We start from the raw sequence: 17,751 nt of genomic DNA on the forward strand, positions 1-17,751 counted from the left end.
TCGAGCCTATACAGCTTGGAGTAAGACAACATGCATGAAGAGGATGATGTGGACAAAATACTCATTTGCCTAATAATTCTGCACTCCCTGTATAGTATTAAATTAGTGTTGTTACAGTGTTGTGGGACAGAGATGCTTTTCATTTTAGGCGATGTTCAGGATACAAATGTTGAGGGATTCCCTGACTTACACTGTCTTTGTGTCTTTGTTTAGAGGCAGAGCGACACGGATGGATCCAGTTCTCAGCCCTGTTGTCACTGTGGTGCTGTGAAACCGTTTTGTTGTGACCTTTGTGGAAAAGCTTACAAGAAGAAAAAAGGCCTGATATGGCATCAGCGTAGACACACTGGACAAAGACTGAACTACTGCAAACAGTGTGGGAAAGGCTTCCCCACTCCAAGTGCATTAAAGCAACATGAACTCTTCCACAATGGTGTGAGAGAGCACGTTTGTGACCTGTGTGGGTCATCCTTCATCACTACAGGTGACCTTAAAGTGCATAAACGCGTCCACACAGGAGAGAAACCATACAAATGCAGCCACTGTAACAAAAGCTTCTCACACTCAAGTAATCGTAACATTCACGAACGTGCACATGAGGAAGACAACTACATGGTTTATCAGCATGATCTTGCAGAACTGAAATCACTGGATCACAATGACTCTGAAGAGGCAGAAAGATCCTCTTCTGGTTTCAGGGTTGGACTTAAAAACCTTGAGATCAGGCTCCACAGAGTTCAGATGGAGTCTCCTGTAAAGAGTGTCAGCTGATGTCACACTTGGATCTGATGAGCTAGCTCTGAACCCTGAATCTTAAATTAAATTTCAGCTGAAAACGACATATCCAGAAGAACAGAATATACTCAATGATTGAGCATGCATCCAGACACTACTGTCTGTACTTTATTCTATTTCTGTTGCTTGTGGGTCTCAGTGAAGATGTCCACGAATGCCTCATGTTCACCAAACTAACTAATACTAAAACTAAGGATATTTCCTCTGTATTGTTATTGTTATTAAGTGCTCTATGGCAGAGAAGAGGGCTCCACTGAGGGCGGTGAAGGCTTCCCAGAGCGTTGTTGGCAGCAGCGTCCCCGCCACAGCAGACACGCACACCGACTGTTCTTCCTACACTGTAAACATGCTTCTTCTTATACTGTAAATACTCTATGTGGAAGTTGAGTGCAGAGCTCACTCGATGTAAATGCATGTGCTGGAATGACAATAAACACCTTAAACCCATGAATGTGCCTCTGTCTGCTCTGACACTCTTCAGTAAGCAGTGTTTTGCACGAGTGGAACGTTTGATTCCAGCTGGAGACACGAATTCTTTCACGCAGAACAACTAATATTTTTTTTCTAAAGATCAATGCTCATAAAAAAACTATATTTAAATAATCAAATTAAGTTTAACCTCCTAAGACCCGAACTCTTCAATGGCATGCATTTTTGATTTCTCTTTAATATTGGGGCTGATTGGAACCCAATGAATGTAAAAACAAAGAATCACCAGATTGACTTTTTTTTTTACCTGATTTTTGTTTCTAAGAAAAATCATATGAGGATATTCATTAAAAATTTTGATAAAAACAGTGGCAGTATGTCCTCGTAAGTGGATATCAGGCCCTTGTAGAGCAAAATTTAGTATTTTGACCCAAAATTTGATGTCCACATATGTGGACAGGAGGGCCTAGGTAGGAGGTTAATGTTCACTGTATTTCGGTTTAGTTCTGTTCCTGCATTGCAGAATGAGCAGCTTCTCACAAACATTTAATCTCACTTCATAGCTGTTCTGTTCAAATGACAGCCTCATTAATGAGGTGACAGCTCACCCGGTGGTTCTCCACTCTTATATGACCTGTATGATTCAACACTATAAAAACACATTGGGCAACAACACAGTGGACTTTCGGAGAACCCAGTCTGTCCCGTGCACATCAGCCACGATGCAGGACAGGAGAGAGGATCAACAGTGCTGATCTACCTGTACAGGTAGAAGGTCAGGAAATATCTCTGCAGAGTTCTCACATCCCGGATATAAACTGCTTAAACTTGGGTGTTTTTTGCACGCAGAAGAGCATAGCAACAGGATCTAATTCAAACTTGATTTTCTACCTGGGATGTACGCTTTGTAGTCCATCTTCAGAACTTTGTAGTTTTCACACAGCAGCTTAACATTATTAATCGGTCTGACTCTCTGAGCACTGACTTTTCATTTCCTAACTCCTGTGTTATTGCAGGGTTTACCTTACAATATAAAGCGCCACTTTGACATCTTTGCTTCTTCCCAGGTGATTAACTGCGATTTTCTACCATGAACCACGTGGGTCTCTGCTCCCTGATCTGTTTCCTGTGTTTGGAAAGAGTTGCAGCTTCATCGCGGAGTTTCTCTCGGTTTGTGGGCTCATCTAAAGGTAAGCACCGAGCTAACTTTACTGTGAGTTCAGTTCATGTTGAGTTTAGCTCCTGAATGAGGTCTTCTGCTGCTCTCCTCGGTGTCTGTTCACAGTTTATTGTGAACACGTTGAGAGAAGAGTGAGAGAGTGTTTGGAGAAAAACACCAACTAATCATTAGCTCAGCATGCTGGGAGAAGTTGAGCGTTTGCTCGCGTTTTTGCTCGCTTGCTCGATTATTTCTTGCTGTGACGCTGGGTCGTTTTTAGCCCATTTTTGAATCACAGGACCCCCAAAGATTCACAGTACTTTATAAAAAGCATATAGTATTTGGTTGAGACGTAATATTTTAAAAACAAAAGTATAGACCCCCCCCCCCCAAAAAAAAAAAGGTCTGTTCCAGCTCGCCTCTCCCCTGCTCTGGCTCTGTTGTCCTTTCTGCCAGAGTGATGGTGGCTGAGACGCAGCAGAGCGGAGGTGTGAGTGCCTGCCTTAAACCAGGACATATTAGCTGCATTTAACCTTCAGTTATGTAGGAGTCAGACCGTGTTTCCTTTTTAGCTGAAAAACATTACACCAGGTAACCTGCAGTGTTGAGAGCGTGTTTTCCGATGTTTGCTACTCTACAGTCCGTCCTACTCTGTAGTAAAATCAGCGACATTTGACCGTCCTGTTGCTCCCATTGGAATTTATGTAGCCTATTTAAAATCTACAACTTAAAATTGTTGTTACCACTGTCCTGTTTGAAATGGAACGAGAGAAGCTGGTTATTTTGTCATATGTGCATGTCCCGATATTAAACCCAGCAGCCACATTCAGGTAAAAGTGTAAGATCAAATGATCCGTCAATAAAGGATAATGTTGGATCAGTGTTTCAATATTTATATCTTTTATTAGATGTACATGTGGTTTGGTTATTTGCCTTTTGGTTGAAAGTACACCGAGAGATGACTTTTTTTATTAGTGATCTTAATAATATCTTTTTTCATATTAATGTCATTTTTTCATCTAATTAAATATATCTACATCTATTTGTGTATGATTATCAGTCCAAAGAGGGAGAGAAGAAAGAGGGCAACGTTAGGAGAAAGTACAAGGCCAGGAAGAACCTGGTAAGAAAACAGACACGGAATAGTGACAGGCAAAACAGAAACTGTTAAACTGCTTGAGAGAGTTGACCACCAAAAAGTGACAGATTTGCCAACCTCGAGGTGAAATGAATGAAATAAAAAATCTGCAGAGCCAGTAGTAAGGCTGGGCAATATGGCCTAAAATCCATATCGCGGTATAATTTGAAGCACGTGCGGTAACTCACAATATATTCTTTTCATCTGTATAACGTATTTTCAACACTAAAAGGCGCCCTTATAATCCTTTGATTTTCTCAAAAATCGAGAGTGCGCCTTATGTATGAATTCTGATTGTGTTTACTGACCTCAAACAGATTTTATGTGGTACACGACGCGCAGAAATCTGTCAAAAAATGCTTTAGTACGGCTTTGGCCACCCTGGGGCGCACTGACAGAGGCGACAAGCACAACAAGCACGCATGCTACAAACTTTACCCGAGTCATTTAGACAGCCGTTAGCACAGGATTCTCCTTATGGGGACCTGATATGTTTAATATGCTGCTGAGAATATAGCCCAGAAGAAGCGGATAGTATAGCTTTTATTTTGGAAAGAGCCGTTTCTCTGTAATAAACTCTCTTTACCAAAGATGAGTGATTTCTCCATTAGATAGATTTTATTTTTTTTATCCCTTTGTTGTTTCAGCAACATTAAATGTAAAAACTGTACTTTTGAGTTAAAATATATATTTATAATTTTAATAAATGACAAATTAAAAAGGCATGAAAATTTTTTTTGTATCGAAAAAATATCGAACCGTGAATTTTGTGTATCGCTACACCCCTACCCCTCACCTTCTTCAAATCCAACAAAAGTGGTGTTAATCAACTGTGCTATGTTTGTGCTGCTTCTGTTTTAAAGATATTAATGAAAATGTAAGGGTCAAAATGTCAACCAGCGCCCCCGCATTAACTAAATCAAACAAAATTGATGTCTAACATTTGTGTTATGTTTGTGTTGCAAATTTTTTTGTTTCTGCTGCTATCATTTTAAAAATATTAATAAAGATTTCTAGAGGTCAGAGGTCAACCGGCCACCCCACATTAATGGAATCAAACAAAACTGGTGTCAATCAATTGTGCTATGTTTGTGCTGGTTTGTGCTGCAAAATATTTTGTTTGTGCTGCTATCATTTTAAAAATGTTAACAAAATAAGGTCTTGATCCGTGCTTAATCATCCAGGTAAGTAAATCCCAAAAGGTTGATTCTGTTCACCTGGACGTAGCGGTTTTAGTGGGAGAAACGTTTCGTCACTCATCCAAGTGACTTCTTCAGTCTCAGCTGACTGCAGGTTTCCCCAATCATATACACTCTCCTTCAAGATGAAAACCAGATTTAAATTTTCTCCTCTTCTTTCCTCATGTACTCTGTATTTCCATTGGGTTTTTTTTCCGTACTTCTCTCACCTGACTTCCCAATGTTATGTTTGTGTATTCTATGTATGGTTGGAAGGGGTGCTCATGATGGTGCCGGATCGTCTGGCAGCCTTTAAAACATTTTTCCTCCGGATAAATAAAGTATTATCAGTTAATCAATCTTTGATTCCACTAATGGAGTTTCAGTTTGTTCCACGACTGCATTTCACTCACTGCCTCTGTTTGTATCTCTGTCACTGCAGGACCAACATGGAGCGAGAAGTCAGCGCTCTCAGGAGGCCGACAAACCTCACAGAAGAAAGGGAGAGAAAACATACAGCTGTGAGGAGTGTGGGAAGGATTTTAATCGGACGTCTGACCTGATACGGCATCAACTCATCCACAGTGGAGTTAAAGCACACTACTGTGACTTGTGTGGAAAGTCTTTTACCCTGGCTGCGAACTTAAAAACACACCAACTCATCCACAGCGGACTTAAACCGTACAGCTGTGACTTGTGTGGAAAGTCTTTTACCCAACTTGGACACTTAAAAAGACACCAACTCATCCACAGTGGACTTAAAGCACACAGCTGTGATCAGTGTGGTAAAGCTTTTGCTCGTAGTAGCAGCTTACGAAATCATCTAGTTACCCACTCTGAAAATAATCAAGCGTATAGCTGCGACATTTGTGGAAAAACATTCTGCTCGCTAGTCAAACGAAATATTCACCTGCGCATTCACACTGGACAGGATGTTTACTGGTGCGATCAGTGTGGGAAACTGTTTACAACAGCCACACACTTAAAAAACCACATGTTTATCCACACTGAGGAGAGACCTTATAAATGTGACTGGTGTGAAAAGGCTTTTAAAGAGCCACATTCCCTGAGAAAGCATCAACAGATTCACACCAGAAAAATACTCTACAAGTGCAGTTACTGTGAGGTATGTATTCATATTTGAAGTATTATGTGAATGAAGTTTAATTTCAAAGCTAAACGAGACGTTAAAACTTCGTCGACAGAATATTCAATCAAATCTGGAACAAATCTGCTGAAACTTTCCTGATGCTGGAAAAAAGCTTCTCCCCTTTCTATCTAACATTCACACTCCAGTGGATGAATTGTAGAGCAGCTTGGGGTTAGTATCTTGTGGCATGTAGCAGGGCTCACAAAATTGCTAGCCCGACGGGCTGAGATAGATTTTGGTCGCCCAACCGGAGATATTGCTAGCCCCGGGACGTCGGGCTAGCGATTTTCCGAGCCCTGTTTAACCACCAATTTTCCCATTAAGAAGATGCCTACAATTGAAGAGACATTTTCACCCAGTAAGCTGAGGTGGGTCAAGTATTGAAAATTGTACTCAAGAGTAGCATTACTTTAAAATAAGTTTACTCGAGTAAAAGTAGTTGGTGAAAAGACTACTCAAGTAGTGAGTAACTGGTTGTAATGTCAGATTTATTTTTTTAAATAAATGCTATCAAACAAAAATAAATAAATATACAAATTTTAGTATTTTCAAATAGAATATATGTAAAACATAAACTAAATAAGGCACAACAATTCTAATTTCCAGATTTCAGTTTTTCAAAACATAAAGCCTTTTTAACCAATAGCTACAGTAAATAATATAAATATATAAACAGTGCAAACCATTTCCAGTGACAAGATGTGTGGTATACTTTATATTCATTTTTGCTCCAAATGGCACAGCAGCTTCAGAGTAAACATTAGAACAGGGCAACTTCAGCCTATGTACATGCAGGGCTGCTCAGTTTACCATAAATTGTTTGGGTGTGTGTCTATTTCTGCATATTTAGCATAAGTGTGTCATTTCTTCATTCAGTGAAGTGATGGTTAAGCTTCAGCAGCAGTTTGCTCTCAAGGTTCTTTTTGTGAAGCTGTAACTGTTTAGCAGTGAACAGGAGTCCTGCATGACTAAGAAGTCCTTCACAGGCTCCAGATGCAGGAAGAGCTGTATTCGTTTTAATTGACAGCTTTTTGATGTGAGGAACGCCATGCAATAGATCCACACCTCCAGTGAATGGACATGAAAGGTACCTCTCCAGCCCCCTGCTTCTGGCTTTCCTGACCCAATGGATCCATTATCTTCGTCAGTTAGGCCGCTGTTTGTGCTGGCATCATCGAGCTCTGTGTCTAGGTGATGTCTGATGAAGTGGAGACCTGTGGAAAGATGTATGGTTTTCAAAAGAATCAGGTCTGCTCACTATAGTGCTGTATACACTGCCAAGCTGCAAAAACAATTTGCAATGAATTCCAGATTAGATTCTGCTCCCTCGTAACACTGCTCTTTTATTGAGGTGACATGAATATGCATAGGCTCATTAACATAGGTACACATGTGAACAAAGAGTACCGTGTGTTGGGGGGGGGTCAGAATGTGACCCGATAAACGACTTCCCTAAACCTGCTGGTCTGGAAGTACAGCAGTTCATCTAAACAAAAGGCACTTATACTAAAATAGATATAGTGTGTTTGCGATACCATATATCAGTAAGAGAAGATATAACCTCTCTCATGACCTTAAGCACACACAGTCTTTGCAGACTACTAAGGATCAGACCCCTACCAATATGACATTGACTATAAACTCTAAGCATATATAAGTAAATATTTCTAAGCATAAATGACAATCAACAATATAACCCTGACACTAGCCTCTTAAAGCTGGGCATACACTGTGCAATTTTCGGTCCATTTTGAGACGATTTATCAGCCGTTTGACCGTTTTGGGGAAAAGCCAGAGTTTCGTCTTAATTGTGTGTCGTGCATCATGTAGTATACATGGGGTAATGAGAAGCGATTAATACCTCACGACCAGCTCCCGATCATCAATCATATGGTCGCAAGATAATCCAACCTGTTTAAAACCCGGTCGCCCTTCATGAGGGTGTCAACGCAGCCTCTGACACAGAAATGCTGCTGGACACAAGCGATGGAGGCACAACTTGTAGAAATTTTGCAAGCTCATCTGAGTACGGGAGCGTAGAGCTGCCACCCAGGCAAACAAAATAGAAGTATATGATGTTATAATGTGAAAACTTTATTGTTCTAACAGTGTACTATCATGTTTGTTATTGCAATGTACGTAATTATCACTTCAAACAAAAAACCTTTTGTACAAAATGTTACATAGTACAAACGTCATAATTATGTATATTTTAATAATATGGTAGTATATTGTACAAACATGAAAAGTATATTGTTAGAACAATAAACATTTCACATTATAACGTGAGATAGCTCAGTTTTTCGTTTGCCGGGGTGGAAGCTCTACGCTTCCATATCGAGGCTTTTCAGTGTGACCTACAAACGTCTAACCCCTGCGATTCAATCGTACAGTTTGAGCAGGAGCTAAATAAGGTGATTGAAAAAAATTGTACAGTGTATATCCAGCTTAATGCAGACTGTTTAAATTAAACAAGCTGCTGTTTCACATAATAAACCCTGTCGACCGCTGTATTGCCTTCTGATTTAACAGTTAAAGCAGTAGAGACGAGCTGTGTTTACATCTGCGTGGAACTCTAGCTTCGTTAACCAGGCTAGCTTAGAGTTCACGCTAGCTAACCAGCAAGGAGTTAAAAGCGGCGAAAACAACACCCACAAACTTATCTCACTACAACATAGGGCCGAAAATATGACGTGATTCTAGTATGTGAATGAAGTTTAATTTCAAAGCTAAACGAGACGTTAAAACTAGCTAACCAGCGAGGAGTTAAAAGCGGCGAAAACAACACCCACAAACTTATCTCACTACAACATAGGGCCGAAAATATGACGTGATTCTAGTGTAATCAAACTCGGGGCTTGAGCTTTATTTCAGGCAATGTTCAGGATTAAAATGTTGAAGCAATTCCCTGACTTACACTGTCTTTGTGTCTTTGTTTAGAAGCAGAGCGACACAGATGGATCCACTTCTCAACCCTGTCGTCACTGTGGTGGTGGGAAAGACTTTCTCTGTGACCTTTGTGGAAAAACTTTCAGTCATCAACAAAGCCTAAAAGTACATCAGCGTAGACACACTGGAGACAAAATGAACTACTGCAAAGAATGTGGGAGAGGTTTCTCCAAACCAAGTGAATTAAAACGACATGAAGTCATTCACAGTGGGGTTAAAAAGCACGTGTGTGACCAGTGTGGGTCATCCTTCACCACTGCAGGTTACCTGCATAATGAGTCCACACAGGAGAGAAACCATACAACTGTAGACACTGTGACAGATGTTTCTCATATTCAGGGACTCGTGATTGCCATGAACTTCGACATATTGAAGTGAACTTAATAACAGTGTGACAAGAGCTTTAAGAATCTCAGTTTATAATCCAAACATAAACAATCCCTCACTGTAAATAAACTGTTTCACTGTTACCAATGTGCAAAAACATTCACTTCATTATCTGCTCTGTGCAAACATCAGCGCGATCCTGCAGGACGGACTGCACTGGATCACAGTGAATCTGAAGAGACAGAAAGATCCTCTTCTGGTTTCAGGGTCAGACTTACAAACCAGATCAGGCTCCACAGAGTTCAGATGGAATCTCCTGTAAAGAGTGTCAGCTGATGTCACACTTGGATCTCATGAGGTAGCTCTGATGTTTGGACTTCAATTCAGGAAGAAATAACATTCGAAATGTTGTTGTTGTTTTTTTGTTGTTTTCTTCCCATGACTGAGCTCGTAATGCCTATTAGTCGTATTAAACTAAATTTTTTTAATTTAAATTAAGTCAAATTCTATTATTTCTTTTTGGACCCTCATAAAACACCAAATTCTTTTTACATGTAGATAGATGCTGGATGCCGGTAGAGTTACGTATTCTGAATACTTTGGATTACTTAATATATTTTCATGCCTATTACAACTATATGAATGTACTATTGCTATGTGATTTATTACTATTATTGAAGGCCACTCGCCATACCAATACAAACTAATTTTTAAATCTTAATATAAAATGAGTAACAGTAGGGTGGACATTAGATATGGCTTTTTGCAGTGATCTTGCATAGAAAACAACTTCTGTATCAATAATATGTTTTCCTTTTGTCTACTATGTGGCTCTGATTTCTGGACTTGCATCAATAATCCTGAATGTTACATTTGGGAAGCTGCAAGTCTTTTACTTTTTTTATTTTATTTTTTTATTTATTTATTTTTCACGGATTTTGATTGTCCAAAATGTTATCGCTGTCATGTTTAAATGGTTTTCCCATTGGGACACCGTATTTAGTAGTAGTTGTTGTTATAGATATTGTTTTACCTTACAGTTAACTGATATTGTATAAATACTTGAACTTAACTATTGTTTTGATCTTCTGGCTGACTGGTGTTTTCACCCGTAATACGGTAGAGGTGGGGGGATCGATACAGCACAGCATCTTGATATTTTGCATTGTGATGTTGTCTCAATACAGTGACACCAAACATCGATATTTATTAAAGAAAATAAAATACTCTGGGAATTACTCTGGGAATACAATGAATAAGGGAGCTCATCTTATAAGAGGCCAACTTTCTGCAAACAGTTGTGCTCTGACTTGAAGTGACTGCAATCACTTTGGGAGAGATTGTTGCAGGTTTTAAATAAATGCTGCCTTATTTATAAATGCAGACTAAATGCTACCATGTTTTCATCAGTTTGGTGTTAGGCTTGGTCAGTGAGCACTGCTCGAGGGGACTCGACTCACCGGGTTGGTTAGTCAGTTGCCGTTAATAGACTTACATTAGTTTATGTTTGCTAACTAAAAGCAGAACTCACTGGAATATAAAGACACTAGAACTAGAAATCAGTCTAAGGGGGGGTCACTTTTATGCTGCCTCTGACTTCAACAATACCTTTAAAGTTAACCTGAGGGTATACAGTCTACTTTAACTCTCTATCTTTTAAGCAGTAAGTGGTTCTTCGTTGGGAAAATCTCCCGCTTACAGTGGCTTGCAAAATTATTCAAATAAGAGAGATACAATAAGGCACCAGGGGGTGTAATACAAAGAATTACAAACATTCAAATAATTTGTAATTACTATAAATAGTAATAGTTTTCATAGCCTTTTTGTTAAGTGATCCACTAATCAATTTTATGTAACATAAAACATCATTATAGTAATGTTTAAAATTAGGTTTTTTGTTACTGTATTTGCATTTGTGAAAATAAAATTTAGCTAAGATAACTAACAAGTTTATTATAAAGTAAACATCTTCTTTTTTTTGCCTTCGAAAGAAACAAAATACAAGATTTTCCCATTTCACAGTAAAGTCTTTATAGAGATGTCCAGCAATGAATCTACTGAAGTCTTTCCAAAATGTTCTAGCGTATGAACAGATCCAGAAAAGGTGTTGCACAGTCTCAGGATGGCTTCCACAAAATCCACAGTTCACATTTATGTCCCTTTTGAACTTTGTCACGTAATGATTAGCAGGATAAAATTTATGCAGTATTTTAAATGAGACTTCCTTCACTTTATTCGTTACCAGATACTTGTTAGGAATTGTCCATACTCTTTTCCAGTTAATGTCACTGACAAAGAAATTCCAATAAGAGACCACATGTGGAATAGTTAGAGATTCTGTCTGGAACAAAGCACGGATATTCTTATTACTTTTACTACGGTTTGTTAGACAGATTCTTCCTATGTGTGAATCTAAAGGGTTGGGGAGAGAAACAGATGATATGCAAGGTTGAATACCTTTAAAAAGCATTATAATACCCGTAGGTATTGCATCAAATAATATGGCATATTCTTTGGGTGTGGCTGGAAATTTATAGGTGTTTAAGAATTCTGAGTAGGACATAAGCTGCCCATTAGGATTAAACAGCTGATTCACTAAAACAATCCGTTTCTCAACCCACCTAGAAAAAAATAATGATTTATTTTTATACACTATGTTCCTATTATTCCAAATTGAATACGTATGGGGTGTAAAGTTGTGTTTATATATAAGGGACCAAGCTAATAGAACTTGTTTGTGAAACATCGAAAGGTTTTCTGGAAGCTTATCTATATTATAATCACAACCTAAGATAACTTAGACCACCAAACTTCCAAATGGATACCGGATTTTTAAGAAAATGTTTAGCCCAATTAATCTTAAATGTATTGTTTAGAGTAGTAAAATCCAAAACATTGAGACCACCGTGTTCATAGTCATTCATCAATACACTTTGTTATGATCCAGTGATGTGTTTGTTTTGTGTTACTCCTCCCACCAGAGGATGGCTGTGGGTATCTTTCCCCTTTTCTCTCCTAGGAGGTGGACACCTGGGCGTGGCTGCTAGGTATCTGGGTGGAATCTCTGCCTATCCTCGGATTGGATAATTGATGGATCACCTCCAGTACTTAACTACCGGATGACAGCCACCTGGCCCCTCTCCCCGAACCGCCACCACTTAACCAAGAACCTGTGTGTTGATTTATTGCAGTGTAGAGTTTTCGTGTGTATGTCTGGCGTTATTATGTCCATTTTGTAAATAGCTGTAAATAGATTTGTCAAGTAGCGATCGTACGCTTTGTTCACTTTGTATATATCCTTCACTGCAGCAGCGTAGTAGGCGTGAGAAGCCATTTTTGTTGAATAAGTTTTCTCCTGTTTTTTCATTAGAAAGCTAGGTAAGTGAATTGTCTTTTGTTTGGTTTTTTTCATTTTTGTGTAGGGAAGCGTAGGGACCATTAGGGAGTTTTGTTTGTTATTTTTGGCACTGCTCACTGCTGAAGCAAATAAATGGCTGCTTAGCACTTTAAAAGGTATCGTTGTTGGTGTTCTTGCTTGGGTGGGGTGTGAATGGGCAAACTTCTTGTTGCGTTTAATTACTTGCCTAGACTAAAAACGTAACATAATATGGGGGCTCGTCCGGGATTGCCTTCGCTGGAGGGTCCGAGGGACCGCTCCAGCCTCCATCAGCTTCGTCTGCCTTCATCCGCCTTCGCTGGGGGGAGGGTCCGTGGGACCGCTCCGGCCTTCATCCGCCTTCGCTGGAGGGTCCGAGGGACCGCTCCAGCCTTCGTCGTCTGCTGGAGGGTCGGTGGGGCCGCTCCAGCCTTCATCAGCTTCGTCTGCTTTCGCTTCAGCCGTGTGTCTTCGCTGGAGGGTCCGAAGACCGCTCCAGCCTTCATCCGCCGTCGCTGGAGGGTCCGGGGTACCGCTCCAGCCTTCGTTTGCCTTCGCTGGAGGGTCCAAGGGGCCGCTCCAGCCTTCATCCGCCGTCGCTGGAGGGTCCAGGGAACCGCTCCGGCCTTCGTTTGTCTTCGCTGGAGGATCCGTGGGACCGCTCCAGCCTTCTGCAGCTGGTGGGCTGCGTGTCCGTGTTTGCAGCTGGTGGGCTGCGTGTCCGTGTTTGCAGCTGGTGGGCTGCGTGTCCGTGTTTGCAGCTGGTGGGCTGCGTGTCCGTGTTTGCGGCTAGTGAGCTGCATGTCTGTTTTTGCAGCTAGTGAGCTGCTCGTTTGTCTTCGCTGGAGGATCCGAGGACCCGCTCCAGTTTTCCGTTTCCACTGGAGGACCCGACCAGTCATCAGCGTCGCCTGCGGGACGGCGGCCGGTGCCATATGGGCTGGACATGGAACAAACATTTTTCGTTGGGGTTGTATGTTTTACATGTTTGTTTTTTTTGGGTGGGGGGGTATGTTACGGTTCGGCGTTGGCAGTGTATTGTTTTAGGCGTTTTGTTTTGGCGTGACTGTTATGTGTTTCCTGTTTTACTTTGAAAGTCTGTGTTATCTTAGTGTTCAGTTTACGTTTCCTTGTCTCGTCAGGTCTTATTTGCCCCAGCTGTGTATCCCTCCTGTGGTCCATTCCCTAATTGCTCCTTCTATGTATTTAAGCCCTGTGTTTCTGTATGTCATGGTCGCGATCTTCCCCCCCGTTGTAAATAGTTTGGCGCCTTGTGTTTGGTGATGTGAATAAATGTCGTAATTTGCTTTAATTCTCGTCTTGGGATTATTTTTTGTGGAGTTGCACGCCGGTTGCCTAGGCCGGGGTGTAACAACTTTTTCTGATGTAATGTGTCCTGTTTTTCCAGAGCAAGTTGAAGAGCATTCGGTCGATATCCTTACAAGTTTTGCCGTCCACATGCAGAGAAATTGCTGCATAAGTCAGTCGACACAGACCTTCTGCTTTTGAGAGCAATACCCTTCCTCTTAAACTTAAATCTCTCTGCAACCATTGATTTAATTTGGTTTGAGATTTTTTAATAATTGGGGGAAAATTTAGTAAAATTCTGTCTTTTGGATCTATGCAGATAATCAGATCTAAATATGTTGCTTCATTTTTAACTGTTATATTACAAATACTCTGAACATTACACTCTTTGACAGGCAATAATTGACATTTATTTAAGTTTAGGACCAATCCAGACCCTTTTGAGAAATCCTCTATTACGTGTAAAGCAATTGGCACTTGGCTGGCATTTTTAAGAAAAATTGTGGTATCAGGCTATGACAGCGTTGATGGAGTTTTTAAATTGTGTTGATCGGCCACGTAAAACCAGAGTTATGTTAAAAATATATGAAATATTTGGTTTTCTTCCTGAATACTATCATTGTTTATATTTACTGCGGGAAGAAACAGTAAAAACTGTGTTTCATAAGGAAAATGCCATAAAGCACTTTCCACCTGTGAGCGAAGACAAAACCAAAAAACCCCACCCTTTCCTAATGGTCAAAAAATGTACCATGTCGACCAATCAAAAGATTCCAGATAGCAAGACGACATTGAATCGATGTTGATTTTTCATCCAATCCGTCGTTATGGTCAGGGTTGAAATGTCACTGTTGTAACAACATTGAAATACTGTGGTAAACCCATGGTCTTACTATAGGGACGTTGAAATGATGTTGATTTACCGTTGTTTTTTTGTCATTGATATTTGATCTATTTGTAGTCGACCAGGTGACAACAACAATGTGTAGAAAACGTCTATTTATAGTTGACCATCATTCCACGCCGGACACCATCAAAAAGCCATCGATTTCTAGTAGTGCATTAAATTGCATTGCAACTGAGCGGGTATAAAGTACCGGAGAAAGTGGATTTATTGTTCTTTTGTTATCAATGACTTTGGTCTAGTTCACCAGCTTTGAAAAATCGTGTCGACCTGCAATTTATGTATAGTTGAGCGGGAAATTAAAGCAGCGATCACTTGGACTATTCCGCAGCACCCCTCTCACAGTGGTACATCCCTCCAGGTAACCATTGTCTTGTACAGTAGAGCGGGACATTAGATTTACTCTCAGCGGAATTGACCGGAGAAGGCATCAGTTCATGCACTGCACTGGCCTGCACCACGATTAGTATAAGGTAAGAATGAATGAATTTTCTTCTATTTGTTATTTCCACAGTTGCATTTGAATAACAGTAAAAAACTCGTTAATGTACAGTTTCTGACAAAATGTGGGAGCCCGAAATTGTGTCCACTTTTCATCTTACAACTCAGCTGGAGTTTCATACTTTTCTGTTATATTCTGTTACAAAGCTAGCCTAACGCTTCGAGGGTTCCTTTGTTAGCCTTGCCGTCGCCTCGGCCACCATTGACCCAGACTGTCGCTCTGTCTTTGCCTTTTTGCATAGTACTAAAAAAAAAGTGTAAATCTGTGATATATGATTGGTAAATGTAAAGGTAACTGTATAAATGTGTTCAATGACTTTGTTACTTTTGATGATTGGAGAGCACCCGCTTCAATTCGCACACGAAAACTTTAGACTCAGTTCGAATGCTCACGCGGCATGTCCACGTGACTTTACGTTGCACGCTCACCTTTATGTTGCACGCTCCAGAGGCGGAGCCAGACATTTGAAACACCCGGGGCTTAGCCCAAAAGGGTAGTATGCATGTGGGATTTTTTTTTTTGGGGGGGTAGAAATGACTGAAAGATTAATAGGCTCTGTTTTGAGTTTTGTTCAAAAAAGAATGACTTCATATAGGGAAAAATATATATCACATGTGCAGGACACCTTAAACTAGTTTTTTAATTAAGCAGCAAGGCAGAACAAAGTCAGGGCTGTATCAAGACACGAGGACTAAACCCCAATTCAACCAGACCCAGAACTGATCCAGAATTAAAACAGGACTACAACAGTTCAAAATCAGGACTACTTGGGACTTAACCAAGACAGAACCAGAATCAGAACTAGATGATAGTAGCACTAAAAATCATCATAGACCTGCACTACACTTATTTTTTAATTTTACCAAAGTACAATATTTAGATTGAGAAAAGTTTATATAATTATTTAGCCTTGTTGTGCAAACAAGCCTGCATAACTTAATAAATATAGAATTTGAAAAATAACAAACCTAAAAAGAAACACTAGGTACGAGATACATGAGTACCTATGATACGGTGATACTTTTGGCAAACAACCATTTGACTAACATGTGTGTCTCACCTGCTCTTGTTCATCTCTGTTCTGTCCTCATTCTCCTCTCTCTCCCTCTCTGTTCCTCTCTCTCCCTCTTTGTGCTGACAATCATCAAATATACAGATATTTACAAACTCTTCAGATCAAAACACAAACACTTTTTTAATTGTAACATCAAATCAGACTAAATGTTTATTTTTTTAGATTGATAAATATAAAAAACATATTTGTTAACTTTAAGAGTAAAGAGAGAAACTATCTGTATTTCTTAATTGTAAATGGCACCAAATTGTATTCAAACTGAGCCACACTTATGGAGCTCCACAGTTCTTTCCTGGTGTTTTGGTTGACATCTCTTGATTTTCCCATGTCACAGAAACAGGCTCTGTGTTTTGCCTTATATGCATCCACAGCTGTGCCACCAATTTACTCACATGGACTCTACTAACCTATCAGAAGCTTCTTCAGCTCAGAATGGAATCGTCTGGAGTTTCTTATTAATTAACAAACTTAGTGTACATGTACTCCTAAATTTGATGAAAGTGATAAAAAATAGACAGCTCTGTCTCTCTTTATTCTGACATTTAACTAATTCAAAAGATATTTCAATATTTTTCTAAAACAAAAGTTTACTCTAAAGTGTAAATATCTGGTTACAAATGTGAATATCCTGCTGTGTACTGAAATCCCTCTTGTTTTGCATAGAAATATACTGAACAACATACAAAGCATAATATATAAAATAACATTTACCTGAGTTTTTTCTTTGAAAGAAGCCTCTAATGTCCATTCTTATATTTCAGTACATAACTGAAACCGATTTAGTCGGGGAGGGTAAGAACTGAAAATATGAAATAAACACACGTAAGCTAAGACTCTCTAAAAAAATAGCATTTGTTCGGCTTTTCATTTCGCCATTTGTTGATTCACTTGAAGAGCGAGTAACGTAATATTGGTCAAGTGATCAGTTTGATATCAATCTTTCGTGATGCACCGTCATATTTACATTATTTGTACGGTACGAATGATTTGCTTTGGTACCTGGTCAAACTTAAGCTCTCCTTAGTATGGCTGGCTCCGTTTCTCCAACAGCGCACTCACAGGCAGCAGCTGCCCCGCCCCCTCGCTCAGTCGCTTAGTGCCTGAGCTCGGATCATACCAATATCAGGGGGGATTCACGCACAGTCGTAAATTCCCACAGTGTGCACTATGTGCTTCGAATATTGTGTGTACTTTTTGTTTTATACAGTTGTCAGCCAGACATCTAACTATGAAAAAATTACACTCCAAAATACCCCGGGCTTCTGACAAAACAACCCGGGCTTAAGCCCAGTAAGCCACCCCCACGCTCCGCCCCTGCACACTCACCTTTACGTTACGTTGCACTCGTACATGACTTTCCGTTTGTGCCTTGAATAATGAATAAGGCTACGTCCACACGTACCAGGGTATTTTTGAAAACGCAGATTTTTCTATGCGTTTACACCTTTCGTCCACACGTAA

The 17,751-nt window shown here is 40.0% G+C and overlaps 3 protein-coding genes across 5 annotated transcripts in view; 2 read left to right on the plus strand and 1 right to left on the minus strand.

Moving 5' to 3' along the window:
* The window catches only part of LOC102298305 (zinc finger protein OZF), an 18,615-nt gene extending 16,202 nt beyond the window's left edge, over positions 1 to 2,413 (plus strand). For 2 of the 3 annotated variants that reach the window (XM_005946552.3, XM_005946553.3), the window contains exon 4: positions 214 to 1,246. In XM_005946552.3, coding sequence (XP_005946614.1) covers positions 214 to 771 — 558 coding nt within the window. In that variant the 3' untranslated portion in view covers positions 772 to 1,246. Of the gene's footprint in view, positions 1 to 213; positions 1,247 to 2,291 lie in introns of those variants that run through there. The other variant, XR_006052939.1, reaches the window with a different exon arrangement.
* The window catches only part of LOC102297995 (zinc finger protein 99), a gene marked incomplete at both ends in the record, with an annotated part of 370,247 nt that extends 361,180 nt beyond the window's left edge, over positions 1 to 9,067 (plus strand). Inside the window, 2 exon segments of the mRNA XM_042213780.1 lie at positions 5,142 to 5,825; positions 8,790 to 9,067. Of these exon segments, the coding sequence (XP_042069714.1) occupies positions 5,142 to 5,825; positions 8,790 to 9,067 (962 nt within the window).
* A 1,823-nt stretch (positions 9,068 to 10,890) lies between these two features.
* Positions 10,891 to 15,654, minus strand: LOC121812233. The gene is made up of 2 exons (XM_042213781.1): positions 13,878 to 15,654; positions 10,891 to 12,056 (listed from the first exon to the last, which is right to left on the minus strand). Exon 2 carries the CDS (start codon positions 11,869 to 11,871, stop codon positions 10,891 to 10,893), a length of 981 nt encoding a protein of 326 aa, XP_042069715.1. The 5' UTR covers positions 11,872 to 12,056; positions 13,878 to 15,654.
* Positions 15,655 to 17,751: the final 2,097 nt, after the last annotated feature.

This window comes from Haplochromis burtoni, unplaced genomic scaffold (assembly GCF_018398535.1).
Source record: "Haplochromis burtoni strain Fernald_Lab_line unplaced genomic scaffold, NCSU_Asbu1 Contig_480, whole genome shotgun sequence".
NCBI classification, from domain to species: domain Eukaryota; kingdom Metazoa; phylum Chordata; class Actinopteri; order Cichliformes; family Cichlidae; genus Haplochromis; species Haplochromis burtoni.